The following is a 24,406-nucleotide window of genomic DNA, read 5'->3' as shown; positions in this document are numbered from 1 at the left end:
AAAACATATACGTTGTTTAATAAGCCATTTTTTCTTCAGAGCTATAGAAATAAATGAGGATGAAAATGCAATAAAAATCAACCCTTTAACGATATTGCCATAGTCACTGGCATCTACAAAGTAGAGGATAATAGATCTTATAGAAGACCTGCCACCGAGTCTGAATAGCCCAATGACATACGTCATTTTATAGGCGCTGTCACCATTACAATTTTAGCCTTGTTTATATCTTTGGAATGATTGAATGGATTTTGGATAAACAAAACCCCAAAATACTCCTGGTGACATCACCTATCAAATGATGGATGTCATTGGGCTTTTCAGACCTGGAAACAGGTCCTCTATAAAAGGAACCATTTTGGTTGGGTATTGAGAAGATGTGGTACATACACTGGTAAAGCTCTGAGCATATATATCAAACATTTCACTTGACATTCGTTTTGGTACTCACCAGATTGGTTTATGGACATATATATGTTCTATGCAGTAGCATACTGTAAAAAATCTGGGAAGTGTGTATGTTTGTAGAGTGGTATACATTGGAGGCTTCTCTTATAAGAACACTTTGGGAAGGTACAAAATTATTATCTCATATAAAGCCCGATTTTGTGATTGAAATATTGTATAGAATCAGACCCCAAATCCTGGCCCAACTGCAATTCTATCAACTGAGCCTTGGAACATTATCATAGGGCTCTAAGGAAGGTCTGTGTGAAACTGACTCACTTCTAATAGGATATCTACTGTACTTAGGGTGTGAAACATCCTGCCAAAAATCTTTATTGTTGCCTGGATTTACTCTAGAATTCACTTTTGTAACTCCCTACTAATCGTTTTTCCTTTACTAAACTCTTCTACAATCTATTCTGAATACGGCAGATAGAAATATCTATCAGTCTAAATGCTATATCAATGCCTCCAGTCTGTGACAGTCACTGCACTGGCTGACTATTCCCTATAGAATGCAATACAAACATATCACCCTCCTCAACAAAACTCTCCACAGTGCTAGGCAGCATGGTGGCTCAGTGCTTAGCCCTGGAGTCCTGGGTTCAAATCCTGCCAAGGACAACATCTGCAAGGAGTTTGTATGTTCTCCCCATGTTTGCATGGGTATCCAAAGACAAAAAAACTCTCCATAGTGCTGCACCTACCTACATTTCCTCACTCATTTCTGTCCATCACCTAACCTCCATTCACCCAATGACCTAAAATGATCAGAACCTCTCACTCCCAACTTCAAGATTTCTCTGTAGTGGGGGTGCAGGGTGTGTATGAGCTAGAGGGGGGAATGGGTGTGAGCAAGATGGGGGGGTGCAGGCTGTGTGTGAGCAAGATGGTGATATGGGGCTGCAAGGTATGTGTGAGCAAGAGAACACTGAAAATGACTTGGGGGTGCAGGCTGTGTGTGAGCTAGAGGGGGAATGGGGGATTTTGGCTCTGGGGGTGGGCACTATTAGCACATAATACTGTGTGGGGTCCACTGCGGAGCATGTAATCTGTTCCAGTATTATTTACTGGGGTGCTGCGCTGCTCACTCACCCTATTCTTGATAACTGCAGTTGTGGGTACTAAAGCTGTATCCCTTTCAAGTATCTGAGATATTGCTTCAGCGCCCATAAGTGTTACGATCAAGAATTTGCTCTAGGAAGGGGGGCCCACAAGACTTTAGTTACCCCTCTGTTTATACCTTTTATGGAACAGATTTGTAGACCCCCCCCCCCCCCCCTAAATAATGTCAATGTTAACTTGGTGATTGGGGATCAAAAAAAAAAAACAGCTAGATAGTAGTTGATGCAGTGTGTGCAGTTAATTAATATAATTGAATATAGATAATTAAAAATAGATGCCCCCCCCCCCTATTATTTTATAGAGTTGTGCCAATAAAGTATAAGGAGCTCTCAGTTCCCCTCAAACAGCATGATGCCTCATTAGTGGCCCCATTCAGTATAATGCCCACTTAGTAGCCCAACACAATAGTATGGCCTCCTCCAGTTGCCCTCAAATAGTATGATTTCCTACTTACTGGCGCGACACAGTATAATGCCCTCTTAATGGCCCCAAACAATTTTAATTGGAAGCTGGATTGTCTATAAACCCATTGGTGTTTTAATGATGCTTCACTTTTGTAGCTACAGTCAGTGGTGTAACCACTGGGGTAGTGGCTGCCACAAGGCCGAGACATTGGCCCCTAATATGTTTTTCTTTTTTTAACAAGTCATTACCTACTGAGGTAACCCCAGCAAGTAACAGGCCTTATTTACTTACCTATCCCTACTCCTGCTCATGGCCGCCTGCGCTTTCCCTTCTGCGGATGCGACTGTGAGCAGGAGCGGGGATCAGTAAGTGAGGCCAAGGGTCTGCGAACCCCACAAACACTGCAATCATTATACTCTGGTGTCTTTTCAGACCTCAGAGAATTATGCTTGGAGGCCCAGGGAAGGTGAGGGAACACACACTCTAATAGCCTTTAGGCGTGTGTGGTGACGTCCTAGACGTCATGTGGACCTGCGTCATTATGCATCGCGAGATAGTACTGTACATAAATGTACTGACCAAGAAGCCCCATCCAGGGATGTAACTTGAGGGGGTGCAGAGGGTGCCCGGAAGTCTTATGCTGTATTCACACATCAGTATGCCATCCGTCCATTTGAATTCAGTTTGACACTTCCAAACGGACTGATGCACATACTGATTGAGTCAGACACCTTTTTATGCTGATAGCAAACGCTGTGCGTCCCCTAGAGGACAGATAAGGGGATTAAAAGTAGCAATTGTAAACAAAGTAAAGATAAGGAGACATAATAAATGTCCTTATGTCCTCCTTATCTCTACTCTGTTTACAATTGCTACTTTTAATCCCCTTATTTGTCCTCTAGGGGATGGACAGCATTTGCTATCAGTATAAAAAGGTGTCAGTACTCAATCAGTATGTGCATCAGTCCGTTTTGAAGTGTCAAACTGAATTCAAACGGATTAATGGCATATTGATGTGTGAACATACCCTAAGTTTCATTAAAGGGGTATTCCCTCCTCACATACTCAACAGTCTTTACTGCTGTAAAATCTTCTTTCTTCCATAATGAACACAATTGAATTTAGCTAGCCTGATAACTGGGAGAACAGAAGAAAGGAAAGCAGCTCCTCTCCTCTATCTGAGTGCAGGGAGCTAGGTCACGTGCTGTAGACACAGGAATAGCTAGATACACAGGCTCGCTCCCTGCACTTAGCCCCTTCTCCCTCCCCCCTGAGAGCAGCAGATACATCACTTGACTCATGAGCAGCTAAGTCAGGGCTGTGGCCACAAAGAATTGAATAAAGTAAGATAGTGGACAAACAAAGCAGCTTTGCTGAAGCAGTGTATTTAGGAAAAGTCTTACATCCACATTAACAAGCAGTATAGATAGGATCCTTGTGATGGGACAACCCCTTTAACTCCTTAGCTCTGGTAACCATCACTATCAAGAATTTGCTGTAGGAATGAAGCAGTGGGCCCTGGACAATAGATTGCACCAGGGCCACAAAACTTTAGTTACACCACTGGCCCCATCCCACTATAATGCTTTCAGGGCCTCAGAATCACATGTCTCTATATCACAGTCCTGTGGGAGCATTCACAATAAATGTTTATATCATCATATTTTGTGATTGGCTGTATCGATCAGTGTCATTGCTCTGTCATTACTTCAGTGATGTAAACCAATTGGTGAGGGACCATGGAGAACTGTGGTATGTAAAATGTAGATTTTTTTTCTCCATAAGCTGCTGATAAATTTTTATACCCCATAGTAGAGCTAAATGGACACACACACACACACACACCAAACCCATTCACATCGTAATAAGTCCCCTCCCTACAAATCATGTCAGTTTTTTAAAGACATATTTCTACAATTGACTCATACTTAAAATGGCTGGTAGAAATTAAAGATTGACAATGGCCTCCAAACTGTAATATTTTTGGACTGGAGATTAACCTCTGTAGTGGCAACTTTACATGGACCCCAACCAATGTAATATATGATATCTACCCTGTGGATTGTTGATAAATAATTCTTGATGGAATATTCCTGCAGGTCAAGCTAAGATATAAATTAATGGAGGGGAAAGTAAAAGACCAGGTAGATTTGATGAGGACTGATGCATCTAGAATAGATTTAGATAAACAGTTCAGAGACTAGACCCAAATCTGACAAGTCAGTTTATACTTCTTGTAAGGGACTACAAATGATAAAATGTTAACAGTTTCATGTATCCCTGACTACAACTACAAATGTGAGGTTCTTAGCGCACAGTTTTGTGAATTGTGCGAGCCCATCTGCCACGTCACGGCGACCTCATTCAGATGGGTCCCTACACTAAGACTTTATAAGAAATGTTATACTCCCCCCCTATAGATGAGACCCCAGAGATCAAGATCGTACAGACTGCATTGTAACAGTGAATATATTAGAATGTGATATCTTGCCCTATGTATAAAGTGTTAGTGTAGGGACCCATCGTAATAAGACCAGTAAGTACATGATGGGCTCAAAAATGGCATGTAAAAATTGTGCCATAACTTTTTTTTATAACTATTACTAAAACATCTCTCTATCTATATATACAGTGCCTACAAGTAGTATTCAACCCCTTGCAGATTTAGCAGGTTTACACATTCTGAAGTAACTTGGCATTGTGACATTTGGACTGTAGATCAGCCTGGAAGTGTGAAATGCTCTGCAGCAAAAAAGAATGTTATTTCTTTGTTTCATTTTTTTTTAAATTGTGAAAAGTTTATTCAGAGGGTCATTTATTATTCAACCCCTCAAACCACCAATTCTGTTTGGTTCCCCTACAGTAGTAAGAAGTAGTTCAGGCACAAAGAACAATGAGCTTCACATGTTTGGATTAATTCTCTCTTTTTACAGCCTTTTCTGACTATTTCAGACCCTCCCCAAACTTGTGAACAGCACTCATACATGGTCAACATGGGAAAGACAAAGGAGCATTCCAAGGCCATCAGAGACAAGATCGTGGAGGGTCACAAGGCTGGCAAGGGGTACAAAACCCTTTCCAAGGAGTTGGGCCTACCTGTCTCCACTGTTGGGAGCATCATCCGGAAGTGGAAGGCTTATGGAACTACTGTTAGCCTTCCACGGCCTGGACAGCCTTTGAAAGTTTCCTCCCGTGCTGAGGCCAGGCTTGTCCGAAGAGTCAAGGCTAACCCAAGGACAACAAGGAAGGAGCTCCGGGAAGATCTCATGGCAGGGGGGACATTGGTTTCAGTCAATACCATAAGTAACGTACTCCACCGCAATGGTCTCCGTTCCAGACAAGTCCATAAGGTACCTTTACTTTCAAAGCGTCATGTCAAGGCTCGTCTACAGTTTGCTCATGATCACTTGGAGGACTCTGAGACAGACTGGTTCAAGGTTCTCTGGTCTGATGAGACCAAGATCGAGATCTTTGGTGCCAACCACACATGTGACGTTTGGAGACTGGATGGCACTGCATACGACCCCAAGAATACCATCCCTACAGTCAAGCATGGTGGTGGCAGCATCATGCTGTGGGGCTGCTTCTCAGCCAAGGGGCCTGGCCATCTGGTCCGCATCCATGGGAAGATGGATAGCACGGCCTACCTGGAGATTTTGGCCAAGAACCTCCGCTCCTCCATCAAGGATCTTAAGATGGGTCGTCATTTCATCTTCCAACAAGACAACGACCCAAAGCACACAGCCAAGAAAACCAAGGCCTGGTTCAAGAGGGAAAAAATCAAGGTGTTGCAGTGGCCTAGTCAGTCTCCTGACCTTAACCCAATTGAAAACTTGTGGAAGGAGCTCAAGATTAAAGTCCACATGAGACACCCAAAGAACCTAGATAACTTGGAGAAGATCTGCATGGAGGAGTGGGCCAAGATAACTCCAGAGACCTGTGCCGGCCTGATCAGGTCTTATAAAAGACGATTATTAGCTGGAATTGCAAACAAGGGTTATTCCACAAAATATTAAACCTAGGGGTTGAATAATAATTGACCCACACTTTTATGTTTAACATTTATTAAAATTTAACTGAGCAACATAACTTTTTGGTTTGTAAGATTTATGCATCTGTTACTAAATTCTGCTCTTGTTTGAAGTTTGAAGGCTCTAACTTATTTGCATCTTATCAAACCTGCTAAATCTGCAGGGGGTTGAATACTACTTGTAGGCACTGTATATACATATATACAAAGATAAATACACACACATCATACATAGAAATTATAAAGTTGAACTGTCAACAGTATTAATATGATTATAAATGTATATTTTCATATATAAATTTACCCTACGGGCAGCATACATTCATATATTTATATATACTTACTATATCTGCAGCACACACTCATGTATACAATTATATTAGATATATACAATTATGAACTGCACACATCCATATTTACATTTCATTTATATGCTGCAAAATTTCATGCATACGCTTTAATATATCCATTTACTCCAAGTTCGATGCACATTCATATATACTCTTACCCTACATGCTGAACACCTAAAAGCACTAAACTTATGTGTTGGACATACTCACATACCTAATGATAAATACACTTACACTAAGTGCAGCAGATACACATATACACTTATCCTATGTGCTGCACACACTAATATATACATTTACACAATGTGCTGCACATTTCGCCGCCCGAGGCGAAGTACAGAAAGCAGCCCCCCGTCGGGAGGAGGGGGGGAGCGGGGGTGTGGCTTAGCGGAGGGGGCGTGATGACTCTAAGGGGGCGGGGCTTAGCACCGTTCGCCGGCAGAGAGCAGGCCCGGAGACTGCGTGAGGGGAGGCTGCTGGAGCAGTGCTGCTCCAGTGGCCTTCCCAAACCACCGCTCCGTGCTAAGCCAGTCCAGGACAGCTTGTCCTGGACTGGCTTAGGTTAGCAAAAATGCCGCCCTCCCTGAGGCCCTGGCATAGCGCCGCCGGAAGCGCTCGCTTCAGGTCGCCTCATGGGAGGTGCGGCACTGGGCCGCCTGCACACGCTTATATATACACTTAGCGTTTGTGTTGCACAGTCATACATATGATTTCCCTGCACAGACACAAACACTTAATTTGTGTTGCACTTACTAAAAGATTCTCTTACAGAATATGAAGCAAATAATGATACATACACTTAGTCTATGTGCAGCACAAATTCATAAATACACTTACCCTATGTGCTGAACACATGAAAAACCACTTATGTGCTGCACACACTCATAGATACGCTTACACCATGTGACACACACAATGATTTATACACTTATTCTAGCTACAGCAGATACTCATATATACACTTACTCTATGTGTATTACACACTCACATATACATTTATGCTATGTGCTCCACAAACTTGTATATACAATTGTTCAATGTGCAACACACACTCACACATACAGGTAACATATGTGTAACACAAACACTTCTGTGTTTCACAAATTCATAGATGTACTTACACACAATGATACATACATTTACTCTATGTGTAGCACACACTCAGATATATATTTACCCTATGTGCAGCTCACACTTATACTTACCCTTTGTGATAAATACACTCATATATATACACACAGTATATGTGACACATACCCATATATACACTTAAACTATGAGCTACAAACACTCATATATACACTTACCATACATGAAGCACACCCACATATATAAACTTACCATATATCGTGCAAATAGTCATACATAATCTTGACTTATGAGGTGCACACATTCTTATACACATTTTCCTATGTGCAGAACACCCTCATATATTAAACTACTCTATGAACTGCACAATATTATATATACACTTTACAATACATTCCTCACAAACTCATGTATACACTTACCATGCGAGACAAGTATTCAGGTGTACACTTACCACATGTACCGCACATATAAACATATGTGCAGCAAATATATACACTTACCATATATCCTGCAAATACCTATACTTACAATTATCCTATGAGGTGCACACACATATATACATTTATACTATCTGTAGTACACAATTATGTGTTCAGTTACAATATATGCTGCATGTACATGGATACATTATTTATAGAAGCTGCACATCCTCAAATATACATTTACCCTATCTTCAGCACAGAGTTACTCAATGTGCAGCACACACTCATACATACGCTAAAAACTATATGAAACACACAATGATTTATACCCGACAGACTGTCAGAAACTTCCTTCTGACACTGGAGAGCTACGGAAACGGCACCAATAGCTCTTCACCGTAGGGCACAGAATGCATGAGTATACACTCATGTATACTCTTATCCTACGTGCTGAACACTTAAAAACACTTAACTTATATGTTGCACATGCTCACATACGTAATGATAAATACACTTACTCTATGTGCAGCAGATACTCCCATAAACACTTACTATATGGGCAGCACACACTAATATACACATTTATTTTATGTGCCATACACAATCGTAAACTCATATATAGTTACCCCATGTGCAGCACACACTTACAGCACACTCCTATGTATACACTTAACCAATGTACTGCACATACACATAAATACAATTACCCTATGAGCTGCACAAACCCATATATACACTTACCTAATGTACTGTACACACTTATACATAAACATAACCTATGTGCTGAAAACAAACAAGCACTTAACTTACATGTTGTACACATTAATGTACAAGCTTACACATTGGACAGCTGACAAGGATATATTCTTACTCTAAATGCAGCAGATACACATATACACTTACCCTATGTGCTGCACACACTCATATATAAACTTAACCTATGTGCTGAAAACAAACAAGCACTTAACGTACATGGTGTACAGAATAATACACCAGCTTACATTTTGGACAGTCGGCAAGGATACATATCCTTACTCTATGTGCAGCAAATACACATATATACTTACCCTACGTGTTGCACACATTCATATAAAAAAAAATATACAAATATATATATATATATATATATATATCTGCTGCACACTCATGTATAAAAATATACTATATATATGTATATGTATATATATATATATATATACTGTATATATATATATATATATATATATATATATATATATACACTGTGTATATATATATATATATATATATATATATATATATATATATATATATATATATATAATAATTTGCATGCTGCAAAATTTCATACATAGGCTTTAGTCTCTGAGCAGCATATACTCATATATCCATTTATTCTATGTTCTGTGTACACTTATATATACACTTGCCCTACGTGCTGAACACTTAAAAACACTTAACTCATGTGTTGCACATACTCGCATACGTATGTGCCAAATATCCGTTTGGACGTGCCAATAAAGCCTTAAACACTTATTATATGGGCAGCACACTCTAATATATACATTTATTGTATGTGTCGTACACAGTCGTAATGTACAAGCTTACACATTAGACAGCTGACAAGGATACAGTATATTCTTAATCTAAATGCAGCAGATACGCATATAAACTTAACCTATGTGCTGAAAACAAACAAGCACTTAAAGTAGATGATGTACACATTAATATACAAGCTTACACTTTGGACAGCCGAGAAGGATACATATCCGTACTCTATGTTGAGTAGATACACATATACACTTATCCTATGTGCTGCACACACTCATATAAATATATATATTTACCATATCTACTGCACACTCATATTATACAAATATACTATATATTTATATACAATCATGAACTGCACACAGCGATATATACATTTAATTTGCATGCTGCAAAATCTCGTATATAGTCTTTAATCTCTGAGCTGCATATACTCATGTGTCCATTTACTCTATGTTCTGTATACACTCATATATACTCTTACCCTACGTGTTGAACACCTAAAAACACTTCACTTATATGTTGCACATACTCACATAACTAATGATAAATACACTTACTCTATGTGCAGCAGATACATCCATAAACACTCACTATATGGGCAGCACACACTAATATATACATTTATTTTATGTGCCGTACAGTCGTATCTATAGTTAACTTATTTGCATCAAAAACTCATACATAGTTACTCTATGTGCAGCACACACTCTTATATACACTTACATTACATGCAGCATACACTCATGTATACAGTTACCTATGTACAGCACACACCTATACAGTATATACACTTAACCAATGTGCAGCACATACAAATTAATACAATTACCCTATGAGCTGCACAAACCTATATATACACTTACCTAATGTACTATACACACTTATACATAAACATGACCTATGTGCTGAAAACAAACAAGCACTTAACTTACATGTTGTACACATTAATGTACAAGCTTACACATTGGACAGCTGACAAGGATATATTCTTACTCTAAATGCAGCAGATACACATATACACTTACCCTATGTGCTGCACACACTCATATATACTGTACATTTATTTTAAATACACTTACTCTAAGTTCAGCAGATACTCCCATAAATACTTACGATATGGGCAGCACACTCTAATATATACATTTATTTTATGTGCTGTACACAATCGTATATAGAGTTAATTTATTTGCAGCACAAACATATATAGTTACCCTATGTGCAGCACACACTCTTATACAGTATATAATTTCTCTATGTGCTGCACACACTTCTGTATACACTTACATCACATGCAGCACACAGTTACCTATATGCAGCACACACCTATATATACATTTAAAGGGATCCTATCTTTTAAACACAATTTTTTATCCCTAACATATCGAAATAGTCTTAAGAAAGGCTATTCATCTCCTCCTTTCCTTTTCTTCTCCGCGCCACCGTTCGCCTGCAATCCCGGTTTTTCTAGGTATGCAAATGACCTCTCTTGCAGCACTGGGGGCGTCCCCAATTCTGCTAGAGAGCTCTCCAGCTCCGCCTCCATCTTCTTCTGCGACGAGGTCTTCACAGCATCTTCTTACGGCGGCGTCTTCATACTTTTAGGCCTCGGGCAAGCCCACTGCGCATGCCCGCCAGCCACGAGAAAATGGCCGCTTACAATACTGTGGAAGCGGCCATTTTTCTTGTGAATTCAAATGAATTGCTTGGTAGTGCAGCACAACATCACAAGCTGATCACACATTCAGTAAATTTTTAAATTCTTTAGAAGTAGTCACTAATAACAGATGTAATATATATATATATATATATATACACACACACACACACACACACACACACACAGTGCATTACACACATATATATCACACATTACATGTATGCATTACACACATATATACTCACAAATATAAAGACATTACACAAGGACACTTCATACATGGCACCTCAATGCTTCTGATGCTTTCATTCCATGTTATTCTGTATAGATATAAAATTAAAACTATGTAACTTAGATAATAACAAGGTGTATGATAGAAGTCATAGTAGATAGGTATTGACAATAATTTCCTCAGTTTTTGTGCCATGTAGAATATAGTCTGCACTGGCGCTATAACCATACCTCCCAACTGTCCTGGATTCTGCAGGACAGTCCTGGATTGATATATAAATGTTTCTTATAATGATCACATCTACATATAGGGCCGGACATGTAGCTATAGTGCCCGTCTCTCTATTGAGATGAAGGGAGAGAAGCAGAGCCACAAGGTAGGCAACATTACCGGTGGTTAGCCTCTATTCACATTACATTACTTACATGTCTGGTAGATGTTCCCATTGCATGAAACTATATTCCTCACAAGTGCATATATTTAGGCTTCTATTGCCACAACACATTGCAGACAGTATACAATCTGACTGCAGGATTTACTAAGAGTCACTCCCCCATCCAGTATCTGTAAAATGTCTAATGATCAGTCACGTCTTAAGATCTTCAGGATTTCGATCAGATCCCGGTCACTTACTGAGGGTATCACTGCTGCAGACCCGCGCACATCCATCTACTCTCAGCATCACTGACAAGTAACTGTCAGCAGCCAACTGTCATTTCAAACTCAGATCCAGGAATCCTATTGGTTGCTGGTGGATGCAGTTACCATGGTGACATTGCTGTGTGAAGGTGGTTTATTGCAGGATGAGGCCCATATTACTTACTGATGAACTTTTATTAACTCTTTCAGGGGAGTGGGATGTGAAGCAGCCATTCTGCCATCTATGTCATATAAATGTTGCCCTGTTTGCCTGCTTTATAACATATTCATTTCATTACAAGGGTCAGTAGTTATCTGGTTTCTGATATTGATGACTAATACCTGGATAGGTACAGTGTAAGAGATCAGTGGGGGCCCTGCTGATCAACTATGAAAGGACTATGGTGCTTTCGTGATCCCTTCACTATATACATTACACAGGAACTGGTTTATAGTGACCATGTCATGTATTTACAGGCTGTAACAATAGTTTATGGATGCTATAAATCAAATGGCATGTGATGTGAATAGTGAAGGGGCCCCACACAGTGTAATATGTTCCCCAGAGCTCCCACACAGTATAATATACTCCACAATGGCCCTGACACATTGTAATAGTCCATAATAGCCCACACACAGTAGAATATGTTCCATAATGGCCCCAAACAGTAGAATATGCTCTGTAATGGTCCAATACAGTTTTCTATGCTCCATAATACCGTAGCCCCACACAGTTTGATATGCTCCACGGATTACAAGATAATCCTTTATTAGTTCCACAATGGGGAAATTCAGTTGCAGCAGCCCTGATAGTACAATAATATATTACAAGAAAAGCACATGTACACGCTCAGAATAGCAGATAGAAAAAGATACTAGGAGTCATAGCAACTAAATGAAAAAGAAAGACTTCAGGATCATTTATTTTTCTGTGTAGTGATCTTTGCTTAGCCTGATGTTGATTATACAGCCTGACCGCGGTTGGGAGGAAGGATCTCTGATAGCGCTCCTTCTCACACTTGAGGTGAAGCAGTCGGTCATTGACAGTACTGCCAAATGCTGTCACGTTCTCATACATGGGATGGGAGTTGTTCTCCAGCATAGAGCTCGCCACAGACAGTATCCTTTTGTCAACCACCACCTATACTGGGTCCAGGACAGAGCTGGCCCCTCTAATCAGCCTGTGAAGTCTATTTCTGTCCCTGGCTGGTATGCTACTCCTCTAGAAGGCCACTCTGAAGAAGATGGCTGATGCTACTACAGAGTTGAAAAAGGCCCTAAGAAGTGTCCCCTGGACTCCAAAGGCCCTCATCCTCTTGAGAAGGTAGAGCCTTCTGTGAGCCTTTCTGTGCAGCACATCCAGGTGATCAGCACAATCCAGCTTATTTTGCGGAGCACACCCAGGTACTTATAGGTCTTGGCTTTCTCAATGCCTGTCCCCTGGATGGCCATTGGATTCGAGGCACTAGTCTATGGACATGTACTGTCAGGAGGAGGGGGGCATTCCTCACCGCTCAGTGCCATCGTTAGGCAATAAGGACCGCCCCCTTCTGACAGTACAGCGCTATACACAGTGCTGTCAGGAGGGGCGTTCCCAGCTAGACTGTCAGGAATACCCTTCTGATAGTGAAGAGCTATCGGTAAATGCACCGATAGCTCTTCTCCCAGGACATATAACTGGAAAGCCTAAGACACCCCAGGAAATGATGCCAACACCCTGGAAAGCAACTGGGATAGCAGGGGAAGCATGTCTGGGGGCATCAAGTACCTTTATTATGTCGGGATCCCCTGTCAGCTTGCGATATGCCGGAGCGGACTTTTTCCCATAGGAATGTATTGACCAGCATTGATTGGCCAGTCTACGACATTCGGCCAGTCAACGCTGGTTCTGCCTGAGGAGGCGGAGTCTAAGAGCCGTCCACAGCAGTTTCCATTCTGGTCCGATTTTAGACTCCGCCTCCTCCGGCAGAACCAGCGTTGATTGGCCGAATGCTGTAAGACTGGCCAATCAACGCTGGTCAATGCATACCTATGGAGAAATGAAGCAGAGCCAGCCGTGAGCTCAGCTTGGCTATTCCTCCTGTCACACACATCTCTGGCGTAACATAGCTCAGCACACACTCAGCTCTGCTACATCTCTACACTCTCTTTGCTCTTGGTCCACTTCGATCCATGGTCCCGGTTTCAGAGCACCCTGCCCCCTCTCCCCGACTATTATTATAGAGAAGGCTGGGCTTAGGAGAGTGTGGGCTCTGTCACAGTGGCAATTAAATCTTATTCACTTTGGTGGTACTGCAAAACAGCATTTCTGCAACATGGGGCCTTAGCCTGAATCACAAAGGGCGGCCAGGGCCAAAGGCTGAAGAATTTCTTGCAGGATGTTTTTTGCTGTTGTTCACCTGACGGTTTCCATGCAGATCTCCATAGCTTTCTGCCTTTATAAAGTACTGCATAGGTTTACTTTCCTTAGTGAAACCTACAGCAATAATTGACATGATACCCCAACCTAAATATTGCTGTGCAAGGCACGCAGGGCATCTTTTTATGTTGCAAGTTAAACCATAACCTGGTGCATTTCGCTGGGTAAATCTTCATTTTGTATACAGAAAGAGACAGCAGACATAGATGTGTGTAGAAATATGTATTTAAGCGTTATCCACGTTACAGTTGATGAACAGAAAAAAAGATTCAAGAGGTTGCTTGTGCAGTCTTGGATAGAAGCTTCAGATCTGAGATGCATTTGGCGATGCTCTCTTTTTGCTGTAAAGAAATAAGATACTTCTCAGTTTCTAGAATAAAACAATGTAGAGTCTTATAAAAGGACAAAAAAATTGAGCTCCTTTTTCACCTCACCAGAAGTGAAAATAAGCAGCTGGACATCTAATCTCTCCCATCTCATCATGTCACTTGTGGATTGTGACCCTGATGCTTATGGCACTTACGTTATGGATACCTTGGCTCTACTCAGCTCTGATAAATATGCATATATCAGCGTCAACAAATCTTCACATACATGGCATGTATGAACTCTAGAAGCTTCTCTTCAGTTTAGAGAATATGACAAATGTATAATGTTTTAGTGGGTGTTGAATACAATCCCTCGCCAACTAGGTTGAAAAGCAGCCCTCATTTACTTTTAGGACACATATGCCCAGATTTACCATTGTGATTAAAGGGGCTCTATCAGCAAAATGATGCTAATAGAGCCCCACATATGCGTGAATAGCCTTTAAAAAGGCTATTCAGGCACCGTAAATCTTATATTAAACCCCGGTCCCATTTTTAAATAAAAACATTAAAACATATATGCTAATCGTACCTGAACGTGCACCATGGGCGGGGATGCACGGTGCGACATCAGCTTTGGGCATGCCTGCCTCTTCTGTCTTCATGTAGTGACGCCCTCTGGTTCTGTGTCTTCTTGTCTTCAAATCCCACCCCTGCATAGTAGCGCTTCTCTCCGGAGCACTACTGCGCAGGCTCACTTGCCAGTCCCCGTAGAACTACACGAGCGTACTGCAGACTCGCGAACTGCCATTAAGTAAAATGGCGAGCGAGTCTGCACAGTAGTGCTCCAGAGGGAAGCGCTACTATGCAAGCGCGGGATTTGAAGACCTCAAGCCGGAAGAAGACCAATAGGAAGCCGGCAGAAGAGACGGGATCAGAGGGCGTCGCTCCAAGAAGAAAGAAGAGGTAAGCGTGCCCGAATATGGCACGGCATCGTGCATCACCGCCCCCCGGTGCACGTTCGGTAAGATTTGCATATATGTTTTTATTTTAAAACAGGACGGGGGTTTACAATTACATTTACGGTGCCTGAATAGCACCGTGTGAATAGAATTGTAAAGGCTATTCACACATACATGGGGCTCTATTAGCATAATTTTGCTGATAGAGCTCCTTTAAAACTAGTAACTAACGTGCCGCCCAACTCAGTCTGGTCCCCACCGCATGTGCCAATCAGCGGGAAGAACCCAGAACATCTCAGCCAGCGAGGGCTTCCGCCGTAAGAAGAGAGCAGAGCAGCAGAACCAGATCACACTGGGAGGACATCAGAGCACCAGGGAAAGAAGAGCAGGTTTTGTTTTTACATTTTATTTTAGCCTGAACGACCGCATTGACTAAAACTAAAATTCACCAAAATTTTGTTGAATAATTTCAGCTGAAAGTAATTTAGATAAATCTTATAATAGAGAGTCTAATGCAGCAATTCCCAACCGGGGTCACCAATCTGGTGGAGAAATGGCCGCAGCAGGAAGGCTTTGGCTCAGAGATCTAGCAGTCAGGCATCAGCTAGTGATGTCTGTTAAAAACCTGCTACATCGATCTACAGAAAAGAAGAAGGAAAACCTCAGAGCTGCAGGGAACGAGGATAGAAAGTGTGCTTTTTGCTTTTATTTGCATAGCACAACTACAGTGTGGGGTCACTTGGGGACATTACTTGCCTGGAGGGAATTACTTCTTGCTTGGGGGTTATTGAGGGACATTATTACCTGCGTGGGAGCTACTGAAGAGCATATACTGAATGTTGGGCCACTAAGGGAGCTTGTTGATTGATAAACGGTGAATTTTGTGTATGTGTTGGGTGGAAAGTAGCTTTGAGGGTGCACTCACGTGATACAGTGAAAACTGCATCAAGATTGCAAGTATGTAGTGGAACAGATTTATGTTCCAGCTGTAAATTCAAAAACTGCACTTTAACAAAAAACATAAAAGACAAACAAAAAAAACCCCCATCAAAACGGATGTTTTTAAGTTTTGTGGTAAATTATTTGGTAGGGGTGCCCTAAGTCTGAAACGGTTAGGAATCCGTAGTCTAATGATATGCCAGGTACATTATTCAGTATCTGCCGCTGTGATAAACCTGGCATATTTTCATACTGACTGTGTAAATTTACGTTTACTATTAGTAAATCTGGGCCACTTTGTATAAAAGTTTTGGAGTTTAGGATCTAATTCAGTATATGCTATAGGATCACCTGGCATGTTCTATTTAGTCCATAATACAGATATTCCAACCTAAACAAGCTCATCATGTTAGCTATTAACCCTTTGGAATACTCAGTTGGATTCGAGAAGAATTACTGTACCTGCTGTGGAGTTATGCTTTGCACCACATTCTTTTCTACCCAGGTGATCATATGGTCTTGTTCCTTGCGGCGCAGGAGGTTCTGCAGAGCTAGTTGGTAGTCTAGGCGCTTTTTCACCTCATTGTAGACTTGAAGCAGTCTTTCCCTGTAGTTGATCTCAAGAAGCATGGTCACATTGTTCTGTGGACAAACAAATAAGAACAATTTCACTTTCCATTTCAAGCTACATAAAAATAAATAAATTAGAAATGTTGCTAATTATTCATTCTTCCTGATCACTGGCATGGTTTACAATAATATACTTTATGAGGGACATTACTCATGCTGTTTATCCTCACATTAACATGCTATTTTTTTTTTCTATACCAATGAAAATTGTTAACACTGACTAAAAATGTAATACACATATGGATTCAAATGCACATATGTAACAGCACCTTATGGAAATATTCATACACAGCCCTACACAGTTATTTAATGCCATAGTCATGGGTGTATAAAATCCCCACAGCTGCCAATGATCAAACAACTATACAATCATTGAGGCCCACATGCAGGACGGGTTTCGATCGCTCATGGTTACTGGGTTTCGATCGCTAGGTTTGAGCGTCACCACACAAACATTTGCGAAAGAATAGCTAGTTTTAAACAGGGCTGTGGAGTTGGAGTCAGCTTTAGGTGGAGTCTAGTTTGGAAAAAGTACAAGTTTCAAAATAAAATGATTTAACTACACTCACCGGCCACTTTATTAGGTACACCTGTCCAACTGCTCGTTAACACTTAATTTCTAATCAGCCAATCACATGGCGGCAACTCAGTGCATTTAGGCATGTAGACATGGTCAAGACAATCTCCTGCAGTTCAAACCGAGCATCAGTATGGGGAAGAAAGGTGATTTGAGTGCCTTTGAACGTGGCATGGTTGTTGGTGCCAGAAGGGCTGGTCTGAGTATTTCAGAAACTGCTGATCTACTGGGATTTTCACGCACAACCATCTCTAGGGTTTACAGAGAATGGTCCGAAAAAGAAAAAACATCCAGTGAGCGGCAGTTCTGTGGGCGGAAATGCGTTGTTGATGCCAGAGGTCAGAGGAGAATGGTCAGACTGGTTCGAGCTGATAGAAAGGCAACAGTGACTCAAATAGCCACCCGTTACAACCAAGGTAGCCAGAAGAGCATCTCTGAACGCACAGTACGTCGAACTTTGAGGCAGATGGGCTACAGCAGCAGAAGACCACACCGGGTGCCACTCCTTTCAGCTAAGAACAGGAAACTGAGGCTACAATTTGCACAAGCTCATCGAAATTGGACAATTGAAGATTGGAAAAACGTTGCCTGGTCTGATGAGTCTCGATTTCTGCTGCGACATTCGGATGGTAGGGTCAGAATATGGCGTCAACAACATGAAAGCATGGATCCATCCTGCCTTGTATCAACGGTTCAGGCTGGTGGTGGTGGTGTCATGGTGTGGGGAATATTTTCTTGGCACTCTTTGGGCCCCTTGGTACCAATTGAGCATCGTTGCAACGCCAAAGCCTACCTGAGTATTGTTGCTGACCATGTCCATCCCTTTATGACCACAATGTACCCAACATCTGATGGCTACTTTCAGCAGGATAATGCGCCATGTCATAAAGCTGGAATCATCTCAGACTGGTTTCTTGAACATGACAATGAGTTCACTGTACTCCAATGGCCTCCACAGTCACCAGATCTCAATCCAATAGAGCATCTTTGGGATGTGGTGGAACGGGAGATTCGCATCATGGATGTGCAGCCGACAAATCTGCGGCAACTGTGTGATGCCATCATGTCAATATGGACCAAAATCTCTGAGGAATGCTTCCAGCACCTTGTTGAATCTATGCCACGAAGAATTGAGGCAGTTCTGAAGGCAAAAGGGGGTCCAACCCGTTACTAGCATGGTGTACCTAATAAAGTGGCCGGTGAGTGTATATTATACAATTAGTACGAGTGGAGTCTAAGTTGCAATTGGTGGTTTGGTCTACCAATGCCATAGACCTGGTAACTTTAGCTTCGTCTTGCAATAGGAGGTCACCATTGCCACTACTCAGTTCATAAAAAAAAGTCTTCCCTCCTAGATATTGCACCATCTACTGTGATTGGAAACATTGAGCAGTGGAAGCCTTTAGGTTCCAACTAGAGATGAGCAAACACTGTTCGGATCAGCTGATCCGAACAGCACGCTACCATAGAAATGAATGGAAGCACCTGGCACACAGACATTGCCAGCGGCCGGCCGCTTAACCCCCCCCCCCCCGTTCCAGCCGCTTCCATTCATTTCTATAGGAGCGTGCTGTTCGGAACGGCTGTTCCGAACAGTGTTCGCTCATCTCTAGGTCGAACACATTTCAGCCAAGAAGTTTTGTGGTCGCTAAGTTCTGAGATGCACAGTTCATGAAACTCACCAACTCAACAACAGCACAAGACCTGTGTAACATCAATAACAACTGGAAAAAAAAAAAAAAAAAAAAGAAAAAGAAAAGCATAGTTTCCCATAATTTCACATAAGACTTTAGTTTCTGACCCGTTTAGCATCAAAGAGATATTGTCTTCCTTCAACTCTCCATTGTTCTTGCTTTTCTGCTTCAATAGCACTTTCCAGATCCTTGATTGCAGTTTCTTTCACGGCTGCAGCTTTGCTAATTTTCTCCTAAAGAAAAAGAAGGTGTAAGGGTGCATGCACACTGAGTAACGCCGGGTGTGTATGAGAGCCGTACACGCCGGCGTTACAGCAGGGCTGCCGAACACTTCCCATTCACTTCAATGGGAGCGCTCGTAAACGCCGCTGTTACGAGCGCTCCCATTGAAGTGAATGGGAAGTGTTCGGCAGTCTGCCGTAATGCCGGCGTGTACGGCTCTCATACACGCCCGGCGTTACATAGTGTGCATGCACCCTAATACAGATAATCAGGTCACACTACGTTTTTGTTTTTTTTTTTTAAATGGAAGAGTAAAAATACTCCTCCTAGCATTTTTCACAATATAGCATATTTAGGCAAATAAATAATACCAAGGCATAATTAAACTTTTCACACAACTTGTGCTCAATTCATAGATTACCCCGCCGTGAATACAATTTCAAATCACTTTCATAAAGAAAAAAAAAAAAAAAAAAACACGAAAAAAAAAGAAAAACCCCAAGGCAAAACCCATCCACACTGTTTTATTTGCACATTGCAAGTAAACAAAAATTAAGTCATTTCAATTAATAGTTTTGAATTTTTCTTACACTGATTATTTCTAATTATATTACAGCTATGCTATCCTGGCTCATACTGAAATTGGCTAACAGATATCATGAAGGGTAAGTTCAATGGGTTTTTATGATCTGGAACCTGAGGTGGAGGCCGCCTCAGGTTCCGGACCAAAAACCGGGTAGCCATGACAAAGCCAATGCACTGCACCGGCATCCAGCCGCACACTCCACTCCAGATTAGGACCAATGAATGGGCCTAGTCCGGAGTAGGGAGTGTCTTCAGGCCAAATCGTGAGGTGACTCGGCCTGAAGAATGAACATCTTGCTTCTTTTTTCCAGGAGCCGGAATAAACGGCTCCCAGAGAAAACACCTGAGCGGCTCCTATTGATTTCAATGGGATCCGTCTTTTTGGACAGGATTTTGAGGCAGATCAGGCCTCAAAATCCTGACCAAAAATCTCCGTGTGAACTTACCCTAACTTGTACACTATCCAATCGGTATTATGGACATGTCTATAAACAAAACCAAAATTCAGTGGAATGGAATATAAATGGGGGTGTGGTATGTAAAATGGGAGTGTCCTAAAATAATCATTCATTAATTTCAGTTAAGGTGAAGTGTTCAACCAATTGTGATTTTGCTTTAAATCAATCACTGAGCCCCATTATAAACCATCAGCTCTCCTCGAAAGAAAAGTCGTGGGAGACATTAAAAAGCAAGATACTTTTTTCAAAGCGTAAATTTGACAGTACAGGTAATACTGCAAGCTGTAGAGAATATACATTACATACTGTATTTCCTGTTCTCAGGTGTGTTTGCTGCCCTAACAGTTTAGTTTTAAACACAAAAAAAAAAAAAAAATATATATATATAAACATACACCCAAAATCACCACTTACATCATTAAGCTTGTCCGCAAACTCCGCCACTTTATGACCAAACTTTTTGATTGCATAAATGCTGACAATTCCCATAGAAAACATTGCAATGGTTTCATGATTTATGACGTATATTTCTTTAGACAGGAGGTAGACTAGAAGACCAGTCCCAAACATATAAGGGCCTACAAACAAGAATAAATAAATTCATTACATTTTACACATAGATATAATATAGAGATCTCTTAGAACAAAGCAGCTACAGCTTTGAAAAACAAAAGCTTCTAGGATTACCATACAATAACACAAAGTAGATAACCTTTTTTTTTTCACCTCACCTGTGACTCCTGTTTTGGGGTACAGAAACTGGAAGAATTCTTCAGGAATCAGCCCATGGCGAACTTTTCCTGGTTTCTCTGGAAGGGGAGGTACAGGTGCCAAAGCAGGTTGGCCAGTTTGGAAAGACCGGCACGTGTTCAAGACACTGATGGCAAAAGAAAAACAGAAATTAAGGAGACAAACTGGAGTAGGTAACAAAATACATGCAAGGTCTCTTTTCCAAGTCTTCGTCATAGAGCGTTGGCGTGGAGTCAAAAAGATGAATTCTCCAAAACTTTTACAAATCAGATACTACAACGGTTAAGCGTTCCTCACCACTCAGCGTCATCCCTGGGCAGTAAGCAACGTCCCCTGACTGACTGTCAGAAACGCCCTTCTGACAGTGAAGAACTACAGTACTGGCACCAATAGCTCTTCACCGGGGGCACAGAATGGGAAAGCCGGAAGTGCACTCAGTTCAGCGCGCTGTTGACTTTTTAGCAGTGTATTACACCGCATGTGCCCCAGATGGTGAAATGTCCTCTTTAACCTTCTACATCTCAAAATGAAAAGCTCTGCAGCCAAGACTAGAATTCCACTGTCCTTATACATCGAGGTTTCTGCACTTTACAAACATGCTAGACTGCAGTGCATCATCGCAATAACCATTGAAGGACACAAGTCAGGTTGTTTTTTTGCATATGCGATTTTTGGTTGGAAAAGAAAGAGAGTGCAACTACTTTGGCTATCTTGGGACATAGAATTAGTTTTTTTTATCACAGAACCTTATTCAAAAGGTTAAAGGGGTCGTCCAGACTAAAAAATTTTTTTTATTTTTTTTTTTTTATTAGGCTGGGGAAGGCATCCCTAGTACTTTGGTGTCACCCAGTGTTGTCCAGTCCATTGTTTTCTGTCAGCGGCCTCAGCAGAAGGGACCCAGGACATGACAGCAGGCAACGACTTCCGCAAAAGAAAACAGCCAAGCAGCAGGACTGGACCACGCTGGAGGACGCTGGAGGACACTGGAGCACAGGGGAGAGGAGAGTGGAGGTTTTTTTTACCTCCCAAAGCCTAATTAAAAAATTAAATTTTAGCCTTTACAAACCCTTTAATATTAGGGACAATTACAGAATGTGACCTCACAGTGACAACATGATCTAATAAAAGGATCCCATAAGAAGAAACGCCCTCAAATCAAAAAAAAAAAAAGAAAAAAAGAAAAGAAAATTTATTACAATGCTCTAAAAGCAAAACTGTCTTAGTAAGCCCATAGCAACCAAACATCATGCAGATTTGTCTATATTTCTGTGACTGCCCCATTAATCCTAATACAGATACAACTTCATTCACATATATGGGGCTGATCTTTACTCACTCAGTCTGCCATATATAAATATACCCTAACAAGGCATTTGAAAATTGCATCTAAGCTCTGTTCATATTACTGTGCATGGATGAGAAGGCCTCGATGGATACTATTATAAGTCAATGGAGTTCACAGACCCTTCTGAATTTGTTATACAATGGATTTAGCACGGCTTTAGAACAAGCTACAACGCCATTCCCTTCTGTGAGAGTTACAGAGGTTGGATCCACAGCTATCAGACACTTGTGGCATCTCCAGTGGATATACCAGAAATTATCTATAGAGGTACATCAGTCAACAGTTTGACCTCGTGGACTAACACCATTACGTAGGTGATGAAAACTGAGAATATCTGTGGTGCAGATTATGTTCACAGGTAGCTTTAGCTGCACAATGGAGGCTGGCTTTAGCTTTACCATAGTCTGCCAGCCTCCATAGCTCAGGTAAAACTACATGTGAACATAGAAGAGGAGACAGACTGACTCAGGGGTCAGATGCTGGTTCCGATCACATGATCCGAGGTCACAGCCATTGTACAACCACTGAATGTGGCACCTAAAAACCCTAGAAGTAGTAAGTGAGAATTCGTTTAATAAGCATGCAATATAGAGACGTTACGATTCATACTCACCCAACTGCAGCAGGAGCCGACTTTTTCAAGCTGGCAACTACAAAAAGAAAAAAAAAAAAAAAAAGTTAATACAGTAAAAGGTTTTGCTCACTGATCATTGGGCCTGAAACTTGACCTTCCAATAGTGACCCCAATGCCAGGACTACAGCGTGCAGCAGGTAGGTCACCAGATTGCCATAGTCTTACTATAATATTACACTGATCTCTAGACAGGTAATAACATGTATATGGTGCAGCAGAAGCGGTGACCTGCACGGATCTGACAGATCAACTTTCCCAAGGTCAAAGTAGATTCAGGTACAAGGAGAATCCACATTAACTCAAGCGCAACAGTCAATGTAACTGCAACAGAAGTGCCTGCAAAGATGCCATGCTCCATACTGTGCAGACTATTAGGGGGTGGGGGGCGGCTGAGCCCCTGCACATACATGAGCACTGCCCCCCTAGATCTTCTGCAGGTAACACCCAGGCCATCTGACCCTCCAGACACAGCCCGGCATAATACACAGCTATATACATGACCTGTATACACTTCTCCGGTCACCGGCCTCCCCATGAGGACATGAAGGGCCGACAAGGCCTCCGAGGGCACAGAGACCCCCGGGGATACATCCTGCCAGGACCTGCAGCAGGACTCACCTGTGACTAGGGAGGCTCTGGACAGCATGGTGGGGGGCGCTGTACACGTAGGTGCTGAGGAGAAGAAGAGAGAGCAGCGGCCGCCGGTCACACTGGTGCCCTCAGTGTCCCTGACAAGAGCCTCAGGATCAAGATGGCGCAGGACACGCCCCGCTCTGACGACACATCGCGTCAGGAGGCGACAGATCCACGTTTGGTTTCAGATCCGCCATCTTATGTCAGGGAACAGCCCATTACTAGGGATGGCTCAAACGTTACATTTTGCCGACTAAGACCTTACACGGCTTATAGCTAGTCACACTTTAGCTACTGTAGGGTTTGCTCTATCCATAC

At 41.8% G+C, this 24,406-nt stretch overlaps 1 protein-coding gene across 1 annotated transcript; it reads right to left on the bottom strand.

Moving 5' to 3' along the window:
• Positions 1-14,558: 14,558 nt before the first annotated feature.
• ATP5PB (ATP synthase peripheral stalk-membrane subunit b) lies at positions 14,559-24,223 on the bottom strand. Its single transcript, XM_075264049.1, has 7 exons — positions 24,074-24,223; positions 23,435-23,471; positions 21,458-21,603; positions 21,141-21,304; positions 19,569-19,694; positions 17,023-17,202; positions 14,559-14,692 (listed from the first exon to the last, which is right to left on the bottom strand). The coding sequence occupies exons 1-7, from the start codon at positions 24,099-24,101 to the stop codon at positions 14,621-14,623; spliced, it is 753 nt and encodes a 250-aa protein (XP_075120150.1). The 5' UTR covers positions 24,102-24,223; the 3' UTR covers positions 14,559-14,620.
• Between the last annotated feature and the right edge of the window lie 183 nt (positions 24,224-24,406).

This window comes from Leptodactylus fuscus, chromosome 2 (genome assembly GCF_031893055.1).
Source record: "Leptodactylus fuscus isolate aLepFus1 chromosome 2, aLepFus1.hap2, whole genome shotgun sequence".
NCBI lineage: Eukaryota > Metazoa > Chordata > Amphibia > Anura > Leptodactylidae > Leptodactylus > Leptodactylus fuscus.
This window is presented reverse-complemented; position numbering and strand designations above follow the sequence as displayed.

Excerpts from the sequence above, each read along its gene's own strand:
- ATP5PB (XM_075264049.1), bottom strand. The coding sequence starts at position 24,101 with ATGCTGTCCAGAGCCTCCCTAGTCACAG. Across the intron at positions 21,604-23,434 it reads TCGGCTCCTGCTGCAGTTGG|TGTCTTGAACACGTGCCGGT; the intron begins GTGAGTATGAAT and ends TTTTGCCATCAG. Across the intron at positions 17,203-19,568 it reads ATCTCTTTGATGCTAAACGG|AACAATGTGACCATGCTTCT; the intron begins GTCAGAAACTAA and ends GTTTGTCCACAG.